The sequence below is a fragment of the Megalopta genalis genome, chromosome 5 (genome assembly GCF_051020955.1).
Source record: "Megalopta genalis isolate 19385.01 chromosome 5, iyMegGena1_principal, whole genome shotgun sequence".
Lineage (NCBI taxonomy): Eukaryota > Metazoa > Arthropoda > Insecta > Hymenoptera > Halictidae > Megalopta > Megalopta genalis.
Window position 1 is genome coordinate 24068580 of NC_135017.1, and position 24568 is coordinate 24093147.

The 24568-nt window shown below is 38.4% G+C and overlaps 1 protein-coding gene and 1 non-coding gene across 2 annotated transcripts; both read right to left on the reverse strand.

Annotated features, from left to right (window-relative positions):
* Positions 1 to 144: 144 nt before the first annotated feature.
* On the reverse strand, positions 145 to 9461 carry LOC117223951 (heparan-alpha-glucosaminide N-acetyltransferase). Its single transcript, XM_076521713.1, has 11 exons — positions 9020 to 9461; positions 7019 to 7152; positions 6791 to 6906; positions 5933 to 6095; positions 5540 to 5744; positions 4617 to 4784; positions 3735 to 3856; positions 3507 to 3667; positions 1983 to 2157; positions 770 to 882; positions 145 to 594 (listed from the first exon to the last, which is right to left on the reverse strand). The coding sequence occupies exons 1-11, from the start codon at positions 9140 to 9142 to the stop codon at positions 413 to 415; spliced, it is 1662 nt and encodes a 553-aa protein (XP_076377828.1). The 5' UTR covers positions 9143 to 9461; the 3' UTR covers positions 145 to 412.
* Positions 9462 to 17568: 8107 nt separating this feature from the next.
* Positions 17569 to 17675, reverse strand: LOC117224008 (U6 spliceosomal RNA). The gene has a single exon (XR_004491083.1). It is a non-coding gene; the product is annotated as a U6 spliceosomal RNA (small nuclear RNA).
* Positions 17676 to 24568: the final 6893 nt, after the last annotated feature.

Sequence of the window (24568 nt, forward strand, 5' to 3'; positions counted from 1 at the left end):
GTTAACGATAGCAAGTTTTAACAATTTCTTGAGTCTGAACTTCGATAACAGAAAAATTATCTTGGAACGTGACGTAACAATTTTAGTGGTGCCTCGAGTGCGAAGGGTTAACGGGGAACAAATCAATCGCAAAGATCGTAGGGCTGAAGTTTATAAAAACTATAATGATCTCAAGTACCGTAAAGGTGTCGCACGCGAATTACAAAAATCGCGGGGAGCGTAAGTGTCGCAAAAATTGCAAGGCGGCGGTCGCGGTGATCGTGAAAATCCCGAGGACGTAAGGTCGAAAGGGTCACAAGGGTTCGAGGGTCACAAGGATTAGCACCATAGAGACCGTAGGAGACCCACGACCTCTCGACAATTAAAGACCAGTGGGACGGGAACGTGTTTCTTCGCGAATCTTCAGAATGTTTCACAGCGAAATGTACGTTCGTTTCTTGTGCATGATGTACGCGATCGCCGTCCACAAGCCAACGCACCAAATCGACTCCAGCAAACGCAGCCCGCGGCTCTCCATGTTGCCGTAGCTCCAATGGAACGGGAAGATTTGATAGCACAGCATGTGGCCGACGTATAACAGCAGCGGGTTCATGCCTGCGGGGAAAGAAGTTCTCGTTATCATCGGCTCGAACGCGAATTCGTTCGACGGGCTGTTAGAAAAATCGTGTTTCGAGCGCGACGAAAGAATCGTGTCGCAAACAATTTCTATTTTACATAAAGATCCGCAGTCCAGTTATCGGTTGCGCAACCACGTAAAAGCGTCACGTACCGGGGATTCGGAAAGGACCGCCGTTCCACAGGTTGACAACGTCCACGAGCAGGTAACACACGGTCAGCAGCGCGAGAGAGAAGGACGTTGTGACGAACACGAACGACAGCGACCTGTTTGCGTGGAATAATCAGCCGGTGTTGCAATCGGTGTGTGTACAGGGTGGAAGGAAATTATACAGGGTGTCGAAAAGTTATGGTACTTCTTGGAAACGAGGGGTTCCCGAGGTTATTTGAAGTAAATTTTTCCTTTGCGAGAATGCAATCCGCGGCTTTGTTTGAGAGTTATTAATGAAAAACGGTGACCAATGAGAGGCGAGATTAGCTGGCGCCGAATGGCTGTGGCGACTGATCTCGACTCTCATTGGTCACTGTTTTTCGATTGGGATAAAAAATGTTTGAAATGAACAATATAATAAATTCTGCCTAAATTGACCCTCGTTTGGAAACAAAAATGGACAATTTGGGGAGGGGAGGCACGATTATTGGAGCCCTGCAGCTCGTTTTTGTAGTTGTTGACAATCGGTAACTATAAAATAATATAACTATAGAACTATAGAATAATAATAACTAACTGTATAATAATATAATAATATAACTATAGAACTATAGAACTATAGAACTATAGAATAATAATACCTAAGTATAGAATAATCGTATCTCCTATTCCCAAATTGTCCATTTTTGTGCACAAACTGAGGGTCAATTAGGGAGAATTTACTGCAGATCCAAACTCAACTCCGTTCGCACAAAAACGGTGCGAAATTCCCGATGATATTTAACACTAAACCCACTTACATTTCTTATTTCAAAGTTGCAAAAATAATAAAAACTCTTTCATAGAAAATGATTGAATAAATTCCACAATCGAAGTCTATACTGTAATAAAAATAGCGAAAGGTCTAAATAAATACAATCTTTTCGTCGTTATAAAACAACGCACGTTACATGCTTCTTGGCCTCGGTAGGTTCAGTGTTAAACATATTATTTACAATACTCTTATACTGTACCATCGATTATAGCATGTAGAATAAATAATTTGCCATCGACGAAGCAACAGAATATTCAAGTTTGGAAATTACTTGGAAATATATCATTATTCAGCGAGGAACGATTTAAATTTTTGTTGTTGCTGCTTCGTTAACATATAATTTCCTTCCACTCTGTACATTGCACATGCTCCGTCGGCTATTTTCGGTGACTCTGTACGCACCATAGGTGCTTGTTGACCGGGATCAGGTTGGTGAAATGGAGGGTGCAGCCGATGCAGCCGAACACTGCAGCCCACGCGAGCCACCTAATCACCCGGGCTTTCCAGTCCTTGTACGACATCATAATTATGCCGGCGTGCAGTCCGAGGAACACGTGGAACGTTGACGTAAGCGTACCTTGGCAAACGAAACACGTATTCGTGGACGTATATCGGGCGTAAATCGGGTGTAAATCGTTTTCTTGCGAGTCTCTCACTCGATTCAGAAATTAAGAAATGTCTTGAAGTCTTTGTGTCAGAATCAACGAAGTAACAGAGTCGAATGTTACCTCGGAGATCAAGGTCGTTACTGCTTCGAAAAATTTGAGCACATTCTTCGGATATTAGCTGAAGGTATGTCAAGTTTTGAATTATAGTACTCGGTGCTTTTCTTTCAAAAAATTACTGAAAATCGCATCGTAATTAGAGCGTCGAACTGGGGGTACTAATACAGTAAATTCGACCTAATTGTGGCTCAAATTGTGCACAAGAATGGACAATTTGGGAGGAGGAGATACGATTATTCGAGCCTTGCGTCTCGTTTTTATAATTGTTGACAATCGATAAAGACGATAAAAATGAGCTGCAAGGCTCGAATAATCCCCTCCGCCTGAATTGTTTGTGCACAATCTGAGCGTCAATTAGGGAGAATTTACTATAGTTCTTTTAACACTAAAACTACCAAATCTATCAAAATTATCGATTTCTGATTTTTTCTTTCACAATTCTTGATGCTACAAAAATGTTTTTGTTGAACATTTTTATACGAACTTCATCGTTGAAGCACATATTATAATAAAAATCGTAGGAAGTATAAATAAATACAATTTTGCCATTGTTATAAAAAAATATACGTTAGCCATGTTTAGGGTAGTTTTAGCGTAGTTTCAGCCTTAGAAACGAAGATCAACGGTTAAGAATTTCCGGAAAAAATTGTTCAAGAACACCGACATTCTTATCCCTAATCCGTCAAATTATTTATGTTAACACTTTGACTGCCGCGACGTCCGTACACGGATTACAGAATTATTTAAAAATTCATTTTCACGCTAATCCATTCTAGTTTCTCAATTCTATTAAGACTCGCAATAGAGATAAAAATACTAAAGAAAGTAATCGATGTCATATAACGTCGTTTTGCAATTTTAATTAAATTAAATTAAACACTTCAATTCTATGAAACTCCCGAGAATTTCGACGCGGCCGTCGAAGCGTTGATTTGAAATTATAATTATTTCGAGATGAATATTTGAAAGAAAATGATCCCCGACCTTCCAATAGAACGTTGACTTTCGAAGGCTCGATTAACGAGTTATCGACGGCAACACTTCAATTTTATAAAACTCTCGAGAATTTCGGCGCGGCCGTCGAAGCGTTGATTTGAAATTATAATTATTTCGAGATGAATATTTGAAAGAAAACGATCCCCGACCTTCCAATAGAACGTTGACTTTCGAAGGCTCGATTAACGAGTTATCGACGGCATACCTAAAATCCCTTCGGGATCGTAGGGGCCGGCATTGTAAACGGACGGAGAGTGATGCAAATGAGGTTCTTTGAGCACTACCCTGTCGATGTAGCCGGCTGCCCCGCCGACGCAGTCGTAGTGCTTCCCATCGTCGTGCAGACCGCCGGGACCGAGGTATCCGCTGACAATAATTCCTTGAATCACTTGGCGCGAAGAGGAACGTTGTTCATTGCGTTATACCTACGTACGTGGGACATCCGGGGACGTTCAGGCAGAACGTCAGGACGCAGTGGACTGCGACAATGGCGAGCATCACGCACCATTGGGGCAGCAACACGTAGACGTCTTGCACCTCGCGTAGCATGGGAGACTGTTGCAAAAAAATGTTCGTCGTTTTTTAGTTGAACACTTTGAAAGGACTGTAGACTGTTTTAGAGCATGTTGAAGTAGACAGCAATTCCCGTAGATAGATCCAAGGGCAAATTAGGCCAACGACGTAAAGGGACAGAGGGTAGTTTTACATTCGATTTATCTTAACACGTTGCAATAAATTCTCCCTAATTCGCGCTCAGATTGCGCACAAATATGGACAATTTTGGAATAGGAGATACGATTATTGGAGCCTTGAATCCTCGTTTTATAATTATTGACAATCGGTAAAAACGATAAAAATGAGCTGCAAGGCTCGAATAATCGTATCTCCTCTTCCAAAATTGTCCATTTTCGTGCGCAATCTGAGCGCGAATTAGGGAGAATTCACTTGCACGCCTAACGAGAGAAAATCAATGAAATTTAAAAAGATCTACTTTTTAAAAAACATTTAATATTCTCGAAGCTAACAATAAAATTTTGATAGCAAGTGTGTAACAAGGATTTTTATGATTTCAAAGGGGGTTCTTTCGAATGTACAGGGTGTCCTAAAAATGTTTCATTGGCTCTGCCATCTCGCGTCAACTAATCTCATCTCTCATTGGTCACTGTTTTTCGATAATAACTCGCAAACAAAGCTGCGCGGATCGCATTTTCGCCGAGGAAAAAGTTACTTCAAATGACCTCTGGAAATCCTCGTTTTAGGATTGCCAGACCGTATAACGAAGTTTGTACAACTCTTGAAAATCAAATGCGCTCACCTGCGACTTCGCCGGCCGCTTCTTCATCAGACATAGATAGGTCAAGGCGACGATTAGGTAAGTGAGGCCGAATCGTTGTAGGACGCCGAATATTCGGATCGTCTCGAGTTGAGCACCCACGCTCGCCGTGTTCAACGACACGCCGATCAAAAACAGCAGGACGCTCCTCTGTTGACGATAAACGGTTACATTGTTTTTCAATGGTATTCTCTTGCAGTTAATTAACGATGCGATAAGACCGGCCGAGCGGCCGATGCTGCACGATTAATTCATCGAAGATTAGATAAACGTGTACAGCGAAAGTGTGTCAGATAAAATTGAGAAACATAATGCGCCGCCACTTGACATAATTGTGAAGGAAAAACAATCTGAGCAGTTCGTTTCGAACATCGTCATTTTGCATCTGTACGAGTGAAGGTCCATTTAGGCTCGTCGACGAGCCGAGCACGAGCCGAGCGGATTAATACTATCTTATTTTATTATTATTTCGGGACATGCAAAACCCGTATCAGTATAACGAAATTAATTTTCGTTAAATCGACGATTTAACTGTTATTGCAATCGCACTGCAAGATATAAATTAAATTAAAAGAAGACGAAAATGGAGATAAATCGTCCACTCAATTTAGGGAACTGTATTTATCTATTTAATCTTGCACTGTGTAAAAGAAAAATAATATGTAAAAAGTGATAATAAAAAATAATAAGAAATAATATAAATAATAATAATAATAATAATAATAATAATATAATATATAATATATGTATAATATAATAATATATAATATATGTATAATATAATAATATATAATATACATATATAATATAATAATAATAATCGTAGATGACTATAAAGGGAATTTAAATGGACCTTAAATAGACGTTAAATAGACCTTAAATAGACCATTGGATTAAATCGGTACCTTAACGATCCCTTTCATGATGTCGACCCTAGGTTTCATGCGTTTTATCTGACCAGCCAGCGCCACGGGTATGCACACCCCCATGATCCATATGAAGCATGGGAAGACCAGGTCTCCGAGCAGCAATCCGTTCCAAGTGGCGTGGCCCAGGTTCTTGTAGCCACCGGATCCGTCATTTACGAATATCATTAACAAAATGCTCGCCCTGTCGACATCGTTAGTATTCAATTTTCAATAAAATTATCAGTCTTTTACATTCGCAGCTGTCTTTAGGATTTTTCTTCCCTCGATATTTTATATTATCGTCGCATGAAACAGAAGCGAAGGACAAGGTTCAGTTAATGATCGAGATAAGGTGCAAGTAGAAATTAGTTGGTATTACGTATGGCTCACCCTCGAACTGTATCGATTGCTTTCACACGACGTTTCACGGGCTGGCTCATCGCGTCATCCACCTGATGTCTCGCGCACTTCTTCCGGCACAGATGCCATAACAATTTCAGGCTGGACAGGCCGAACAAGGCGACTATCAGCACCCCGAAAATAACGAACAGCTCTGCAAGCAATCGAATCGAATGTCGAGACATGAGACATATCCTCGATTTTATTTGTTTATTTATATATACGAGTAAGAAGCTATTTTTTACTACAAAGAACAAACAGCTAATACTGATATTAATATATTATATATTTATGATACGTATTATGATATATTTTTATAATATATATTGTAATATATACTTATAATATACTTATAATATATATTATATATTATATATTATATATTATATATTATATATTATATATTATATATTATATATTATATATTATATATTATATATTATATATTATATATTATATATTATATATTATATATTATATATTATATATTATATATTATATATTATAAATTATATATTATATACTATTTAATATTAATATGTTAATGTAAACTGGTTTTGAATTTTGTGATATTGACTGCAAATATGTCAGTTCCATCCCTAATATTATTAGGTTTAAGCATCGTAATTTTTTTCGTCATTTTTATTTCCTTGCGTCCAAATGAAACAAAATATTTCATCAGATTTTCCTACGAACGCGATTCGCCTAACACGAGCGAGAAATAATTTCGAAGTTACTTGCTTTTAAAACACCCGCGACGAATCTCAAATCGAACAAATCTTTCGCGAGGCGAATCGAAATTTCGAGTGAAAATCCGACGGTTTTCGATCACTCGAAACAACGTCTCACCTGTGTAAGCGTACGTGGGTGCCGTCAACACTTCGACGTCGCAGCCATCCGATCGAACCGACAGCTCGTAGACACCGAATTGTCCTAGGTTCGGCGTCAGCTCGCAGATCACGTTGCTGGAATGCGAAAAACAGTTTCTTGGACGCGGTCGGACGACGCGAATAACCGTGAACAACAGTAGAACCGGTTAAACAAAAAACGCCTCCTCTCGCGCATCCTTCTATCTACCTAATGTTTTTCGTGGACAAGTATTCGTTCGGATCATCGCCGTCAAGGACCCTCAATGTGGACGACTTGAGAGTGTCGATCGTGATGCTGGAGCTCGAGTTCGCTGCGAGCTGCTTGACGCGAGTGTACGGGCACTGGAAAAAGGGTACAGACGAAAATAGGGCGATTATCGAATGGACATTGTTATCATGCAATTGAAAGAAGTCGAGTTTACATGACCGAAGCGAAAGGATTGCGAAAAGAGGAAAGAGATGCCTGGAATTAGGTCCTCGGCAGTAAAGGAGCCTAAGCGACCTAATCGTCCTATTAACATTAGAACTAAACGAATTTTGATGGACTAGGGATTCTTTATTTTAGAATTGCAGTTAATTCTCCCACACAAATTCGAGATAATAGCAATTATTCTTTTTTAACTTTAGGCATATTTATTTCTGCATTCCGACTTTCTTTGTTGTAGTCTGCTTTTCTTATTTGTCTATTCGATAGTTAACATTTTCTATTCTAATTCTGTAACACAAAGGGTTTATTGAAATAAGTAAATGAATAAATACACGCCTAGTACAATTATTCCCATCAGAAAATTAATTAAATTCAGAAAACAACGGCGCTGTAAATAATAATGTTATATTTCAGTATTTAGTATTCAGTATTATATATTTTTTGAGATAAAAATCAAAAAGAAATACAGTACTGTTATTATACGATTTATAATATTCGAGCCTTGCGGCTCATTTTTTTACAGTTACCGGTCGTCAACAACTATAAAAACGGGACCGAAAGGCTTGAATAATCGTATCTCCTCTTCCCGAATTGTCCATTTTTGTTTCCAAGCTGAGCGTCAATTAGGAAGAACGTACTATATTGTGGTTGCAATGTGATGTCTACCTTATAATAAAAATAATCTAATTGTTTCTAAAAAGAAAAAAAGGTTTTCCGTCTCAATTGTTTATATTTAAGTTTGGTTTTTTCCTCTTGTTTCTCTCTTTCTCATTGTAACAAAGGATTCATCCCGTTGATAAGTAAAGTTATCGCTATCATTGTTACTGTTATAATTAAAAAACAATGTAAAGTAGTCGCTATTGGTGCTTCTCGGTACTTTTACTGTCGAACAACACGAAATTGGATGAAAATTGTGACGCTTAGATTAGAAGAAGTCGAGTTCAATGGGTCGAAGTAACAGGATTGCGAAATGAGGGAGAAGAAGTAAAAACCGAAGAGCGATAAGCATCATCCTGTGCATTAACGCTATAAACAACTGAACTTTTACGGATTTCGCATCCTGTGTTGTACAATTATTGCGATAATAAAGATGCTCGTGTCTAATTCGTAATAAAAATCGTTCAGCTGTTTCTAAGTGGCACTGTGCGAACCAGCGCTCGGTGGTTTCAGTGTCGAATAACATCGTATCAATTGAAAATTGTCGGAGATTTATTGCGATAATAAAGATCCTCGTGTGTAATTTATAATAATAACTGTTTAGCTGTTTTTTAAGAGGCACTGCAAACCAGCGCTCGGTGATTTCAGTGTCGAGCAACGTCAAATCGATTGAAAATTGTTACACCCGGATGAAGATATATTGCGATAATAATGATGCTCCTGTCTAATTTGTAATAACAACCGTGACGCTGTTTTTAACACTTCCACGACCGTGCTAGAAATCTCAAGAATTTTCATCAAATTAAAATATCTCATTCAATCGAACAAAAATTACGAAGCAAACTTATATAGCATCAATTACTTCTTCAGCATTATTCGTACCTCTTGCAAAGCTAAATAAAATTAAGCAATCATTTTTAATTTTTCATTGATCATCCATTCGGTCATCGATCGACTGAATTTAAAACGTGGAGATCTCTCCATTCGCTTGGCTAAGGTGTTAAGAGTCACTGCAAACCAGCGCTCGGTGATTTCAATGTCGAGTGAAAACTGTCGCACCGTGTGATGGAGATATCGATTCTAATTAGTCGAAGAGAAGGATCGAGGGCCGACGAGAGAACGTACCGCGGCGCAGTCCGAGGAGAGCCAGTAGATCCATGCGTCCCGATCCCCGTGTTGATTTCGCAGTCGCAGACAGGCCTCGTCGAACCGCAAACTGTCTCGATCGCAAACCTCCGCGCTGTCCATCGTCGAACTGTTCGCTTTTGCAACCGGAACAAACGGTGAACGCTGACCGCTGGAGATCCGCTAGAGATCCGCTAGAGATCCTCTCGAGATCCGCGCGAGGATTCGCGGCGGGACGCTCGCCGCTTGTCCTTAAATCCAGGTGAAACGTCGGAGTCGCGACACGGCCCCCGGCGAAAGTGGAACGATCGAAATCGAATTTCTGTTCGGCGGGTTCGCGATCGATCGAATATTATCTTCCCACGAGGAAACGCGGCGGGCTCCCGCGATCGCCGGCCCGCGACTACAAAGTGGCACGACAGCTTTTCTACAAGATCCGCGGAACACGAGGGAACGCCGCGAATCACGTGGGTGCATCGACTGACATTTCACCTGGCATTCAACAGGTGTGATTTTACCTGGCCGCGCTGGCTGCGCTGACTGCCTTCGATGAGAGCTTGAGAGTTGGCACAGTCGGCGATCGGACCTGCATACCGATCGATCAACGCGTTCGCTATCGGCGCGTTGTAATTAGACCGCCGGTCTTTGGACGAAATAAAAATAGTCCGCGTCGATCGCAAGAAACAGGAGCCAAGCAGAAGTCCCTTTCTTCCTTCGACGATTTTTATCGGCTGAAACTGATGCTTCGATGCTCTCCGATTCTTTTTATCTGTACGGTGTTTTAAATTCAATTGATGCGTAGCCGATTTTGATGCAGTTGCATAAGATCTGCAGTCTAGTTATAATATAATAATATTATAATAATTTTATAATAATATTATAAAAATATTTACTAATATAATAATATACTACTAATTACTTACTAATTACTTACTAATATAATAATATTATAATAATTTTATAGTAATATTAATTAATATAATAATATTATATAAATATTTACTAATATAATAATATTATATAAATATTTACTAATATAATAATATTATATAAATATTTACTAATATAATAATATAATAATATTAACTGATATAATAATATAATAAACTCTCCTTCGTCTTTTTCATGCAAGGAGAGTTTATTTATTGTTACAGTTACAGATGATTTTTCCAGAGCCAGCCATAAAGGGAGTATGGTAATTAAAAATAGCACGAAGTCATATCATTAGAGGATTAAACGAATATTTTGAAGATACAGAAATGTTCAGGAGAATCTCTTTTATCTATGTCAGGCAATAAAAGTTTACTTATTGTTTGCAATATAGAGAACATTCGGTATTTAGCTACATATGACTCTTGCAGAGCAAGCTGTAAAGTGAATACGGGAATAGAAAATGGCACGAAATCTAACAATTTGAAGATTAATAAAAGTATTTCGAAGGTGGCAAGATGTTCAGGAGGATGCCTTGTATTGATATCATGCAAAAGAAGTTCATTTATTATTGCAAATATACAAGAACAAATGATTCGTGCCGCTACTCGTATAAGATTCAATGTAAAATCCGGCACGATTCATCTGCTTAAAATATCAAAACAGCGCCTCTTGTGGCGGAATTTAGAAGCTCGGTTCAGGGGTCCGTACAGCGCCAATTGGTGCAGTGGCAAAACGCTCAAACTGTTGGGCAACGTGACCGACGGTGCAAAAAAATGTTGTGCGACAGTAGCGACTCTAGTGGCGAAAACTGGAAGCTTCTTTAAGAGTATAGAATAAGATATGGATATATTGAAATAAATAAGTAAATTATGTTCTAAATATTCATATTAATAACTCCATTTGAGTTTAATATTTCTAGTTAAGTATTTTGAGTTGAAATTATCATTTTAATAAATAAATTATTCTTTTCTAGGTAACTGGCTATTTTCCCATTTTTGTATACACTGTCTCTTGTAATGTAGCTGATGGACAAGACAGTTTAAAGCTGAATTTTTAAATCGGGAACAATAAATAACTTATTTGTATTTTCTCTTTAGACTTTGAAGTTTTATTAGAATCCCTTTTTCAGAAGAAACTCATTCATTCGAAACAATAAATGAATGAATTAATATTAACAATGCATCCCTAAATTTAATAATATAATTTGTTGTGTGTTCTGAATAAAATAGAGCACCAATAACATTGATAAAATAATTACCAATAGCTGATTTCGGCGAACAGTTTCAACGTTTTGCCACTGGACTAATTGGCGCTGTACGGACCCTGAAAGAAGCTTCGAGTTTTCACCACCAGAGACGCTACTATCGGATAAAATATTTTTGCTCCGTCGGTCACGTTGCCCAACAGTTTGAGCGTTTTGCCGCTGCACGTTTTGGTGCTGTTCGGACCCCTGAAAGAAGTTTCCAATTCTCGCCACCAGAGACGCCACTGTCGCACAACATTTTTTTGCTCCGTCGGTCACGTTGCCCAACAGTTTGAGCGTTTTGCCACTGCACGTTTTGGCGCTGTACGGACCCCTGAATCGAGCTTCCAAATTTCGCCACATGCGGCGCCACTTTCGTAAACGGCGCCAATTTCGAATGATAATTGCGAAAATTTACATGCATACACAGCATTTTCTTTTATAATACTACTTCAGCATGTTAAAATGTTTGAAGATCAACTAGAAGGACAAGATCTTCGTAAACTGTTCGAAGAAAAGTGGTGTAATAATAAAATAAATTGAATTTATATTTGTAATCTCTTAACCTGAACTTCAATTGTACGATCCCTTTACATTCTCTTTCTCATTCGCATTATTGTTCCCTCTCAGTTGAAAACTGGTACTTTGCAACATAGTAACCTGTTCAATTCGTCGCCAACAAATAATAATAAACGGTACCTTCAATCAATAAATTGATTTTCTTACACGTACAAATTTTTCAATAACTTCAGATTTCAATGATTAAATATTTTTATAGTAAAATAGTTTCTATGAAACTCTTATCAAAATTTGTTCGACTCCTATAAGAACGTACGCCAGACACATTCGATACCGCTATTAATTATTAACAAATCAATCGAAGTTCTCATTTCATCGAAAGACGAGTCAAATAAAAACTTATTCCTCGGACACGTTTCTGTTACGTAAAATGATAATCTCGTCCGAGAACTGCTTAGTTCCGCGTATATTACCCTCGATCGTTTCTATCTTTCATTCGTGGAATTAAGACACTATTGTACTATCTTTTGAATCGGACAGCAGACAGAACCTCGAACGCGTTTTCATTAAAAGGAGTTCCTTAATAGAAACTTTAGTCTGAATTGGCAGCATCTGCGAGAGAGTGACGGCAGGCCCGGCCTTCGAGGGGTTGAACAGGGGAACCAACGATCCTCTATGTTGACGCCCGAAATGCTGTCCGATCGATCTTCGTCAGACTTGATTTCGCAGCGGTACAATCATCCAACAAATAGAATTGTACGTTACCCCATCCGTGCGCACGTTCCCCGTAAAACTTCACAACTGCCGTTCGTTGTCAACAGCCCCTTTCCCGAGTTACACGTAAATCCTTCGACTATTCTGCCTCTCCGGAACGACCATTCGTGTCTACCGGATCGAAATTGACAGCATTTTTATGTCAGAAATTATAATGTTAGAAGTTATCATGGCATAAATTATAATTGTAAATTATAATGGTACAAATTGTAATTGGAAATCATAATGTTTAACCAGTTGACTGCAGGGTGCTCTCAAGTTGAACGGAGAAGCCAAGAAGGCGGAGTATATATATCGGAGCCGACGGTATTCGTCGAACAGACTTAAATTTCGCGTACGGAGATTCCTCAAGCCATTGTACAGAAAATTTGTCCTAATTGACGCTCAAATTTTACATAAAAGTGGACAATTTGGAAAGAGGCAAGACTTATTATTCTGGCAAGACTTATTCGAGTCTTGCGGCTCGTTTTTATAATAACTTCTAAACTATATAATAAATTACATAATATAATAACTATATAATAACTATGTAATAACTATGTAATGAATTATAAACTATAAAAGCTGTAAAAACGATAACTACAAAACTATGAAAACGATAACTATAAAACTATATAAACTATAAGAACTATAACTTTAAAAACTATAAAAACGAGCTGCATTTCTAGTCAGGAACGAGAAAGTAAATAAATAATGGAACTACAGAAAATATGGAAATGATGGAATAATGGAACAAAACGATGTCTCCTTGCATTGTAGATGTATAGTAAATTCTCCCCAATTTTTCATCAGCTTTTAAACTACCGAGCCCTAAACGTGACTAATGTATATTGTCTTATAGCAATGACAAGACTGGATTTATTTACACATTTCCTACGGTTTTTATTATAATATGTGCTTCAACGAAGAAGTTCGTACAAAAATGTCCAACGAAAACATTTTTATAGCAACGGAAATTTGACCGGTTTGGTAGTTTTAATGTTAAAAGAACTACAATAAATTCTCCCTAATTGACGCTCAGATTGTGCACAAAAATGGACAATTTGGAAAGAGGAGATACGTTTATACTCTATAGGTAGTAATTATTATTCTCTAATTCTATAGTTATATTATTATATTATTCTATATAGTTCTATAGTTATATTATTATATTATTCTATAGTTCTATAGTTATATTATTATATTATTCTATAGTTCTATAGTTATATTATTATATTATTCTATATATATTATTCTATAGTTCTATAGTTATATTATTATATTATATATTCTATAGTTCTATAGTTATATTATTTTATAGCTATCGATTATCAGCAACTATAAAAACAAGCTGCAAACCTCGAATAATCGTATCTCCTCATGCCAAATAATCCATTTTTTGCGCGATCTGAGCTCGAATTAGGGAGAAATTACCGTCGATCTTCCCATAGCCCACACAGTGGAAGAGCACACGGTGGCCCTCAAAATGGCCGACGGCGGTCGCAGCCGCGGTTATGCTTCGATTAAATGTTCCTCGACAGAGATAATCGTCCCTATTTATATTTCTCCGTAGTGATCGCATCGCAGCGTCGCTTCCGAACTGAGGCGCGAGGAAGAAGAGAAAACGGTGTACACAAAAAGCAAAACTACTAAAAGATCCTGTTTCACACCGTGGTTCGTCGATTAATTATTCTTTCATCGTTCCGCCGGTGCATAAAGCCTGCCCCGTTTTACTCGAACACCGCGATTTTTAATTAACAACAGCCCGATAGGATCTCCATGGCGCAGGAAAGCGTTGTTTGCGTTACAGGAACGTTTACGCCGCGCGGAACCGTAATAAATAACGCGGAGCACACCGGCTAACGAGCGTTAAATTAATTCCACCATTAATCTCCGGTTAATAAACTAATATCGTGTTCGACGCGCCGCGATATTCGACGGGCTAGTTGTTACCGGGGTGCCGTCGCACGTTGGAAATGGCGGCGGGTTACGATCGCCGAGATTTATGTAACGGATCCGGAATTAATGAAACGACGTCGCGGCGCGGCGGTTCGCGAGGATCGAGACGTTTAGCTCACAATGGAAGATCGTGTTTTCTGCGTGCCGATACCGATCTGCCGCTGCCGTTTTACAACACGCGCCCGATAAGATATAGAAACGGGACGCGTGTATAAATCATAAACACGGCCGGCGAAATCTACACCTCGGAATCGTAATGGCCGAATAAAAATCGTGCGGCGGCACGTAACGCCAACGAAGGCAGTTTTCGTTGCGCGGCCGCCTCGGAACGGCCACGCGGCGTTCACTTTATCGCCTGGCGATCGGCCGACACGCGTAAGCGGCATGATTGATTCTCGTTCACGGACAACAGTCGTTACCATATTTGCTAACGGGCCGCGTTTGTCTTAATTAAAACATTACCGCTCGTACCCCACGGCCAGGAAACGCGGATGGCGTGCCGGCTCGCGGGTTTCCCTATTTTATTTTCCTGGCCGCCCGCTTCCTCCGGCGGGCTCGGGCTCTCTCTCCCCTTGCCGCCCCATCCGCCGGTTCCGATCGGGATCGAGAGAGCCGATGCACGGTCGTCTTATTTAAAAAATTAATTACGAGAAAATACGAGCAAGAAACCTGGAAGCCACCGCTTCGAATTAAAATGCCGCCGCTTTCCGCGACTTCGCTAGAACACCGCCGCGCGCAATCACCGTAAACTTTCTCCGTAATTGCTGGCCGGCACTCGGTGTTGCTTTAACGTAGCCGGACGGCTCCGCGTTTTATATCTTTCAGCTCGACAATTACGCGGCGTCGTTAAGTGGCCGTCGGCGGAATTCGGTGAAGAAATTCGGCGAAGAAATTCATTAATTTCAACCTCCTCCTCCTCCTCCTTCTTCCGCGGAACTGCGGTTTCGTACGCCGTTTGCGACGTATGTACGTACGTACGTGCTGTGCGTCGAAGAACAGTTCTTTCTCTCGTTGGATCGCGCGTTATTATTTCCTTCGTTTCGGGAAGGTATGGCGGAGGCGTTTAATTATTATCGGCAATTCCGACGATGCGGAGAGATCGGGGCGAGGCGAAAAAAGGCGTTCGAAGTTGGTGGAACATGTCCGACTCTCTGTCCCCCGGTCTTCGCAGAAAGGAGGAAAAGCTGCGAAGGGAGGATATATGTCGAGGGTGAGAGAGGGGGGTGAGGGAGACAGAGAAGGAGAGAGAAAAAACGAACGGCTAGACGGACGTACAGAATGGTAAAGGCAAAAGGAAGCAGTGGCAGCGCGAAGAATGTCATAGCTAGTTGTTTCTGGCCGAGGAGGGAGGCTGACACCTTCGTGATGGATGATCGCCGACCGTCCGCTAAAGCTGCCGTTGCTGCTGCTTCTGCTGCTGCCGCCACCGCCGCCGCCGTTACCATCGCCGTCGCCGTCGGAATGGCTGTTGCTGCTATTGCTTCTGTTGCTGGCAATACCGAGCAAACCGCTCTGAAACACTATATTCGCCGCTCCTTTATTCCGCCACCGTTTCTCGCTGCGATCGGCCATTCGAGGCACCGATGGAACCGCCGATGCCTTCGATGGTCACGCTATCCTCAATTGTTTCAGATTGCTTCGCCGGATTGGTTCCAATTTGCTATTGATAGTTGAACAGCGCTAGCGAATAATTCTACAAGAATTATTAACCGAATCGAACTCGCGGCCAATTCGTTGCCGATTCATGTCGTTCGTAACAGTGCAAGCATTTTTCTTTGGTGAAATGCAAGATGGTGGGTCAACTTGGTCGAGATTCGGCTATCCTCTCTTTTATTCTTTAGAATCTGTATTTATTATCCTATGAGCGCTTTTAATCGGTGTTTTAGAGTTCATTTGTTACGCGGGTGCGTTTTGAGAATTACATTAAGAAGGAAATAAAAGGGGAGAGGGAAGTTTTAAACGATACAATTTTTACCAGTTAGCTGTGTTCGACGAGTATAGCCATCGTGGAGAAGTAGCAAAATTTTGCGTCGTGACGGGTAAATTAAAAAGGAAATAAAAGGGATGACAAAAATTTTAAACGATACAATTTTGACCAGTTAGCTGTGTCGTGCGTAAAAAATAGTGATCGTTGGCTACTTAAATTATAATTTTAGTGAAAACGAAAACATATTCTTAAATTTCAAGATGTTTGGAATATTTCGGAATATTTTTCAATCCTATGCGAAAGTGTATACATTGTTATAAAAATAAGATTAGAAAAGAATCACGATGTTGGTGTTCGACGTGCAAAGTGCCATTATGCATCGTTCTTTGCTTTACTAAATATCACTGAACAGCAGCAATTTAAATTTTTAACTTTTACTAGTATTCGATTTTTCCTGAGTTTTTCGTTTGTTATGTATGCAATATATGTTAATGATAAGTGAATAAGTAAATATCGCTAATAAAATTGTTAATTTTAACAAATAAAACCGTCTTTTGGATCCAATATTTTAACAGCGACAATGAAAAGAAGGCGCTACAGCTGACTGGTTAAACATAGCTTTAATTGACTATTTTGTTGGCAGAATTATTTATTTGAGCTACGTGGAAAGGAAAAACGACATCGTCGAACTGTTAGACAACTAATTGCTGTGATATGATAATTGCTGTCATCGCTGTGATAAGTAGTATTGCTCTAAGTTTATTCAAAGCCATAATTAAGCTTTGGTCAACGAAACGCAGTCGCGAACGTTAGAATATCTACGAAAAAAATCCGAGAATTCGACAGAAAATGAGAGTTAATTTTTATTCAGGAATTGCTTCGCACACCAAAATGCTCAAAATTCTAGAAATTTAATATATATTTATCATTTAAATAATTATACGTACGTATTGTATTATTATTTATTTATTACGTATTTATTATTATTTATTTATTACATATTATATAATATAAAATATTATATATTATATATTTTATTTATTATATATTATATAATATAATTATATACATATAAAGAATTCAATCTAAGTAGAAAAACATTACATTTAAAAAATACTATCCTCAAATATAAACACACTTGGATAAATTTTGATTATATTATATATATATATATTTTGAAGAAACATAATTTTTTCATAAACCGAAAGAATTGCAAAAAATGTGGAACGCTTCACGATTTTGCGTGTCATCCTTGCGCAGGGGCCATGCTAATCTTCTCTGTATCGTTCCAATTTTAGTATATGTACTGCCGAAGCAAGTACGACTGAGGATCGTCGCCAGATGCTTATATAGTAATCGAACGTCGTGCAAGCACTAATGAGAAAGTGTACTAGTGCCGCCATCTAGCGGCGCACTAAGACCTAAAAGACTTACGAAGCAAGGAAGCTTTGGAAATGAGCGTAACGTGAATAAATAAATTAATTTGCCACAAAGATCTTGAAATATATATGTAATGTATGAAATTTATGAAATTATATGTAATTTATTCTCTTGAGAAATAAGAAAACAGTGTACAGTCATCTGTAACATGTTTCTACGTAACCTGAAACAAAATTATAAACTTCTTTCGTTTATCAACATAAATATCTTTACTTTTTTTATCAATATAAATATATTGAATAGAATGTTATGGTATAAGAATCAATAAATATAATGACTCACACTCTTTTTATAACACTTAATGCAGTTACATTACTGTACAGGTATTAGCTGCAAGAAATTTCTTATTTATGACTAAGCTGCGAATTTTATACATTTATGGAAAAATTGGTTAGATATAATTTAAAAAAGTAAAAAGGTTGAGAGAATTTAAAAATGTGTGTGTCAATATATTATTTTTCATCTATTAAAGCGATTAAAGAAAGAATGAACTTGCTATTAAACTTGCTAATGAACTTGCTTTAGTCTTTATTTCGTGCAATTGATGCAGACAATTTTTATTTTGCACAAAGATGGAATAAATTTTTACATTTAGAAACTAAATTATATTTCGATAGGAAACACCCTTTACAATAAAATGCACCCTTAAAATATCCACGAGAATAATTTCAGAATTATGAGAATAATTCAGATTTATATTAATTAACAGAAAATGGGAGTTGGTTTTTATTCTGGGATTGCTTCCGCCCTTCAAAATGCTCAAAAATTCTAGGAACACTATCGAAATGATACAAACGAGTGTCTTCAAAGCCTAAATTACGCGAAAAATCCCAGAAGCGAATCCCGAAAAAAACAAAGCTCAAAAATTGTTAGAAAATGGGGGTTGATTTTATTCTGGAGTCGCTCCCACCCTCAAAAACGCTGAATAATTTCGCGGACGATGTCGGAATAGGGTAAACAAGTGTTCCAGACAGTATCCCGCATAGAAACGAATTTTTCCGCGTGCAAGTAGGCGCAAAGTACGCGTCGGTCGCCTAAGCTTGGGAGCATTCAGCGGGCTTCCGGGGGTGTGTATAGGCGGCGGCACTCGATGCTGCGCCGCTGGGAGCGTGCTAATGGCTACTGACACACAGTTTTGATGGATCGGGCACCGCTCTTCCTCCTCTGTACCGCACCGCGGCTGCGGAATATGCGAGACCGCTGCGATACCACCGAGGAAATGCACGGGCAAACAGGAAGACGGCCGGGAAACGTTATTACGTCTCGCTGACGATTCCTCGGAATAAGATTTTTCGAGCCGAGGGGGTGGGAGTCGGCGCATCCCTCGCGCACATTTCATTTTTCCCCCCTCGAGTTACGTGATAATTCGTGACGGAAAACGCGCGAGGCGACGCTTTTCACTCTTCGCGCTGCTGGGAAATGGATTTGTTAAACATTTGCAGAGGATGTATGGACTTTTAATCAGACCTTCCTTGTACGATGGCTTCGAAGATACTCGTTTATATCATTACGACAATGTTCCTAGAATTTTTTAGCATTTTGGAGGGCGGATGCAGTCCCAGAATAACAACCAACCCCTATTTTCTGTTAATTTATAAGCTTTGTGTTTGGACGTTCGCTTCTGAGATTGTTCTCGTGGATATTTCAAGGGTGCATTTTATTTTAAGGGCGTTTCCTATCGAAATTTAATTTGGTCTTTAAATTTAAAAATTTATTTCATCTTTGTGCAAAAATAAAGATTAAAATAAAGAATTAAGAAAAAGATTAAATACCAAGTTCATTCTTTCTTTAATCGCTTTAATAGATGAAAGTTGAAATAGATGAATGTTAATTTAATAATTGAAAAATGGACAATTTGGGAGGAGGCGATACGATTATTTGTGCCTCGCGCCTCGTTTTTATAATTGTTTACAGTCTCCAACTATAAAAATGAGGCGCAAGGCTCGAATAATCGTATCTCCTCTTCCCAAATTGTCCATTTTTGTTTAAAAGCTGAAGGAGAATTAGGGTGAATTTATTATATTCTTCAATTGACTTCCTTCAATCCTTTGCAGTACAATCTTTTTTAACAATTACGTTGATTAGCACGCCTTTGTCACTACTACATCCTAGACGAGAAAGAAAATTTATATTTTCCTTATGCCAACCTTTCCTTTGACGTTTTAACATTGATGATAGAAGATTGGAGTCATGTTTTGATTTATTGAATTATATTTTATGATGGGAATGACTCTAATACTTTTCACTATTTGAACTTTCAATCAGAACTTCTATTTAACCCTTTGCACTCGAGTGGTGACTCTGAGGCACCACTGAAATTTTATTATATATTTTATTATGTCATTATTATATCACGTTCTAAGATAATTATTACATTAACAAAGTCTAGATTTGAAAAAATGGTTAAAAGTGTAACCGTTGTGTAAGTCGCAAGTCTCAATTCTGCATGCATATATATCATATATTTCATATAAAATGAAACTACTATAAATCAGAAAAATTATTTTAAATTTATAGTTAAAATAGCTTCGAGTGCAAAGGGTTAATCGAAGTATGTATAAAATATGTTCTCTTTTTATGAGAGAACGATAAGCCTTCACGATTAAATTACATAATAATAAAATAAATAAAAACATATTTGCTAAATTGATTTTTGTATTCAACCTATTTGTTGAAAGATAAGCTAAAGATAGCGCGTAATACCTATATTTAGAAGACTGTGTACAAAATCTTCGTTAAAGAACGTCACAAACTCTCGAGCTTTAAAAGCTAAACGTCGAATGCGATCTGAAACAGACTGAACCTCTTATTGATGCACAAAATAGAACGAGAACGAAGAGGTTCGATCGCTGGCTCGCTTCAATCTCTGATTCACAGCGCTCCGATCCCGCGACACGGTTCGAAAGCGACGAACAGAGAGACAGTCGTGTCGCACGGGGCCCACAGTTAATTAGTAAACTCGAACAGCCGATGAAGAGGGTCATTGAAACAGTTGAATATTCCCGGTGTTGGAAGTTCTCGTTTTCAGGTTTTAATGGCACCGCCGCTTAGGAGAGCGGTCGCCGGTTGACGCATGAAAATAATAAAAGTTGGCAGCTCGGTGGTTCCGCTGGGAGCGAACGGGGAAAAAGGAGCATCGGGATCGGAGGCAGGGCCCTTGATAGGTAGATACGCGAGGAAACGGATAGATACTAATTGGGCAAAGGAAAAGAAACGACCGGCTGTATCGGAGAAGGACACGGGTGCAAGAACGGCGGCAGACGCGACGGCGACACACCGGTATACGTTCGCGTTGTTCGCGGTGACGCATCTGTCCCCAAGGATACACCCCTGATCCCGAGGCCTACAGGACCAGACGTCCGCGGCACCGTCCGCCCAGAAATTCCCATTGACAACCTGTTCACCTCCGCACGCTCGACGTGTTCACCGCCGCAAAGTATTCGATGTAACCGCCGCATCGACACCGATACCCTAACCCGAGGACTTCCTGGGACCATCCGGGGACCTAGGACCTTCACGGAAATACCGTACACCTTTCCAAACTGAAAATCGAAAGGCCCCAGCTTCTCGTCGGACCTACGACGAATCTTAGAGGGAGACGAGAGCGCGCCATTCTGGAAGAGCGACGACGCGGGACTGAAATTCGATTGCTGACATCGGAGCCAATTGTTCGATTCTTTTCACACTGAACCTATCGCGGTCAAGTTTTTTTCACGGTTTTCTTATTTTCTTAGTTTCTGCGAACTTCGGTGATGCTATTTCGTGGAAAATGCTTGAATTAGATTACGTTGTTGGGGCTAGTTTTAGGATGAAAACTTTACAAAATCTAAGTAAATTCGATCTTCTCGCTTTTCTGAAGCAAATTAGTTAGCACCAGTTAGTATTGGTACTTGGTAGGATTAGTATTAAAAGAGATTTGCGTCGATATTACATGGTGCAGGTTGTAAATGGTGTGCAGGTATTGAATGGTGTAGGTTTTAAATAATAGTAGGTTTATGGTAATAATAATAATTTTATTGTTTAACTATGATAATAAAATGTTTAATTATTAAATAAAATAATAATAATAATAAAGTGTTTTATTAATAGTTTCAATGATGTAGGTACCAAATGGTGTAAGAACCAAACGATGTAAGCAATAAATGGTGTAAGTACTGAACAATGTAGGTACTAAATGTTGTCGGTACTAAATATTGTAAGAATTAAATGTTGTAGGTACTAAATATTGTAAGTACTAAACGATGTAGATACTAAATAGTATTGGTAGTAAATGGTGTAGGTATTAAGTGGTGTAAGTATTAAATAATGTAAGTACCAAACGGTGCAGATTCTAAATGATGTAAATACCAAATGGGATGTAAGAATCAAACGATATAGGCAATAAATGGTGTAAGAGTACTAAACGATGTAGATACTAAATATTGTAAGTAGTAAATAATGTAGATACTAAATAATATTGATAATAAATGATGTAGGTATTAAATAATGTAAATACCAAACGATGCATGTCCTAAATGATGTATATATTATATATTATATTATAAATGTATATATTGATGTATATATTATATATTATATTACAAATGAATATATTAAACGATGTAGGTACTAAATGTTGCAAATACTAAACACCGTAGGTACAAAAATGGCGCACGTACTAAATAGTGTAAGTATCGCATGAACTATTCGAAAAAAAACCGATCAGTTTTTAACGAATTAGAAGTTCAATGTTAAAAAGTTTAAGCAGCTATACCTGAAGTAGCGACGATTTTTTAAACTGAACAGTTTGCGATAGAATTTTCTGTCCTTCTCTGAACCGAGCGAACTTTGGCCCCCGGTTTGAAAGGACAGCTCGCCGGTTGCATGTTTCGAGGGATTAAACGCGTGACTAGGAATACGAATCCTCGGGGACGTGACAAGAGGTCGCATAAAGTGTAGGATCATGTAGGTACCGCCGGTCTGGGTGTCTCAGGGGAGTTGCCCGTGTACCTGGTCTAACATGCCCACGGAACTGAAGAATTTCGGACAAGACTACAGCATTAAGAATCCATATTTCAGCGGCAGAACCTGGCGATGCTGGACCAGGAATAGACGAGCTTTATCTTCTGACACGAACCGATGAAACAAAGCGTCGATCTGCTGATAGCGAGGAGACGCTGATGCTGAAATTTTACTAATAGTGTAACTAACTTTAGTTAGTATACTATTATCTGTGTGGTATGGTATAATATTAACTAACTTTATAAATAGGGGAAAATACATCAAGGTCCGCTTTTGAATCAAATAAATAGTCGTGAGAATTGTTAGCGAATTGTTGTATTGTAGAAGTAATACGTTTATATAGTATAGTTATTTTAGTATTTTATAGTATAGTTTATAGTATAGTAGTAGTTGTAGTATAGTATACTAGTTTATAGTATGGTTATAGTATAGTATACTAGTTTATAGTATAGTTATAGTATAGGATAGTAGTTTATAGTATAGTTATAGTATAGGATAGTAGTTTATAGTATAATTATAGTATAGTATACTACTTTATAGTATAGTTATAGTATAGGATAGTAGTTTATAGTATAGTTATAGTATAGGATAGTAGTTTATAGTATAATTATAGTATAGTATACTACTTTATAGTATAGTTATAGTATAATATAGTAATTTATAGTATAGTAGAGTTATAGTATAATATTGTAATTTATAGTAGAGTTATAGTATAATATTGTAATTTATAGTATAGTTATAGTATAGTATACTACTTTATAGTATAGTTATAATATAATATAGTAATTTATAGTATAGTAGAGTTATAGTATAATATTGTAATTTATAGTATAGTAGAGTTATAGTATAATATTGTAATTTATAGTATAGTAGAGTTATAGTATAATATACTAATTTATAGTATAGTAGAGTTATAGTATAATATTGTAATTTATAGTATAGTTATTGTATAGTTATAGTATACTATAATAATGCGTTTATACTATTTTGAAATTTCTATTAAAAGAATCTTTAAAAACTTATCGCAACCTTTAATAAGTGCTTGACATTTTTTGGAGCGCGATAAAATTACGAACGATATTTAATTTCTCGACGGAGGCATTTCTAGAAACATCGGCGTCCGTTTAAACCAAACGACGAATATTTCTGCTGTTTCGCAATTAATAGACACGAAGACGTCGCCCACGAACAGCAAAGACAAAGCAACTCGTCGAATTTGGACGCTGATAGGATTCGAAGAACGCCAGGCACGCAAGACAGAGCGGCCGCGGCGATGACTCTCGAAAATTACGAACTTAAAGGTCCAAAACCGGATCATTATCTTCTCGACGGCATGGACGGTTTCTCGTGCAGCTTCAAGTGGGATTAATTAACATCTTAGATAATCATCTGGAAACGAGACCGAGGTCAGTTCGTCGATCCGATCGCGTTCTGTCTTCTCGAGATATCCTCTCTCTTTCTCTCTCGTCGCCGGTTCTAGTTTCTCCAGACGTACAAATTTTTCTGCCCGCGACGGATCGTTTGCAACGCGACTATCATTTTGCGATCACGTGCACCCGAGCTACAACAAATCCAGCCGCGATATCGTGCACAGGCATCGATCGATCGCGTTGATGTTCAAAATTGTCCCACTATCTGGGAACAACAGCCCGGTTGTCCGCATGATGCCGTTCATGTTTATCGACTTCCCCTTTGTACCGTACAAAGAAACCTAATCTCTGTTGATCGCGATTTCGTCGTGACATTCCGAATTTTGGCCGATACAAAGCAATCC

Bases quoted from the DNA above. Each gene is read 5' to 3' on its own strand.
- LOC117223951 (XM_076521713.1), bottom strand. From the start codon at position 9,142: ATGGACAGCGCGGAGGTTTGCGATCGAGACAGTTTGCGGTTCGACGAG. The intron at 2,158-3,506 runs GTATGCCGTCGA...TCGTTTGCCAAG, and splicing joins CGATCCCGAAGGGATTTTAG to GTACGCTTACGTCAACGTTC. The intron at 883-1,982 runs GTGCGTACAGAG...CCACGCAAACAG, and splicing joins CCGGTCAACAAGCACCTATG to GTCGCTGTCGTTCGTGTTCG.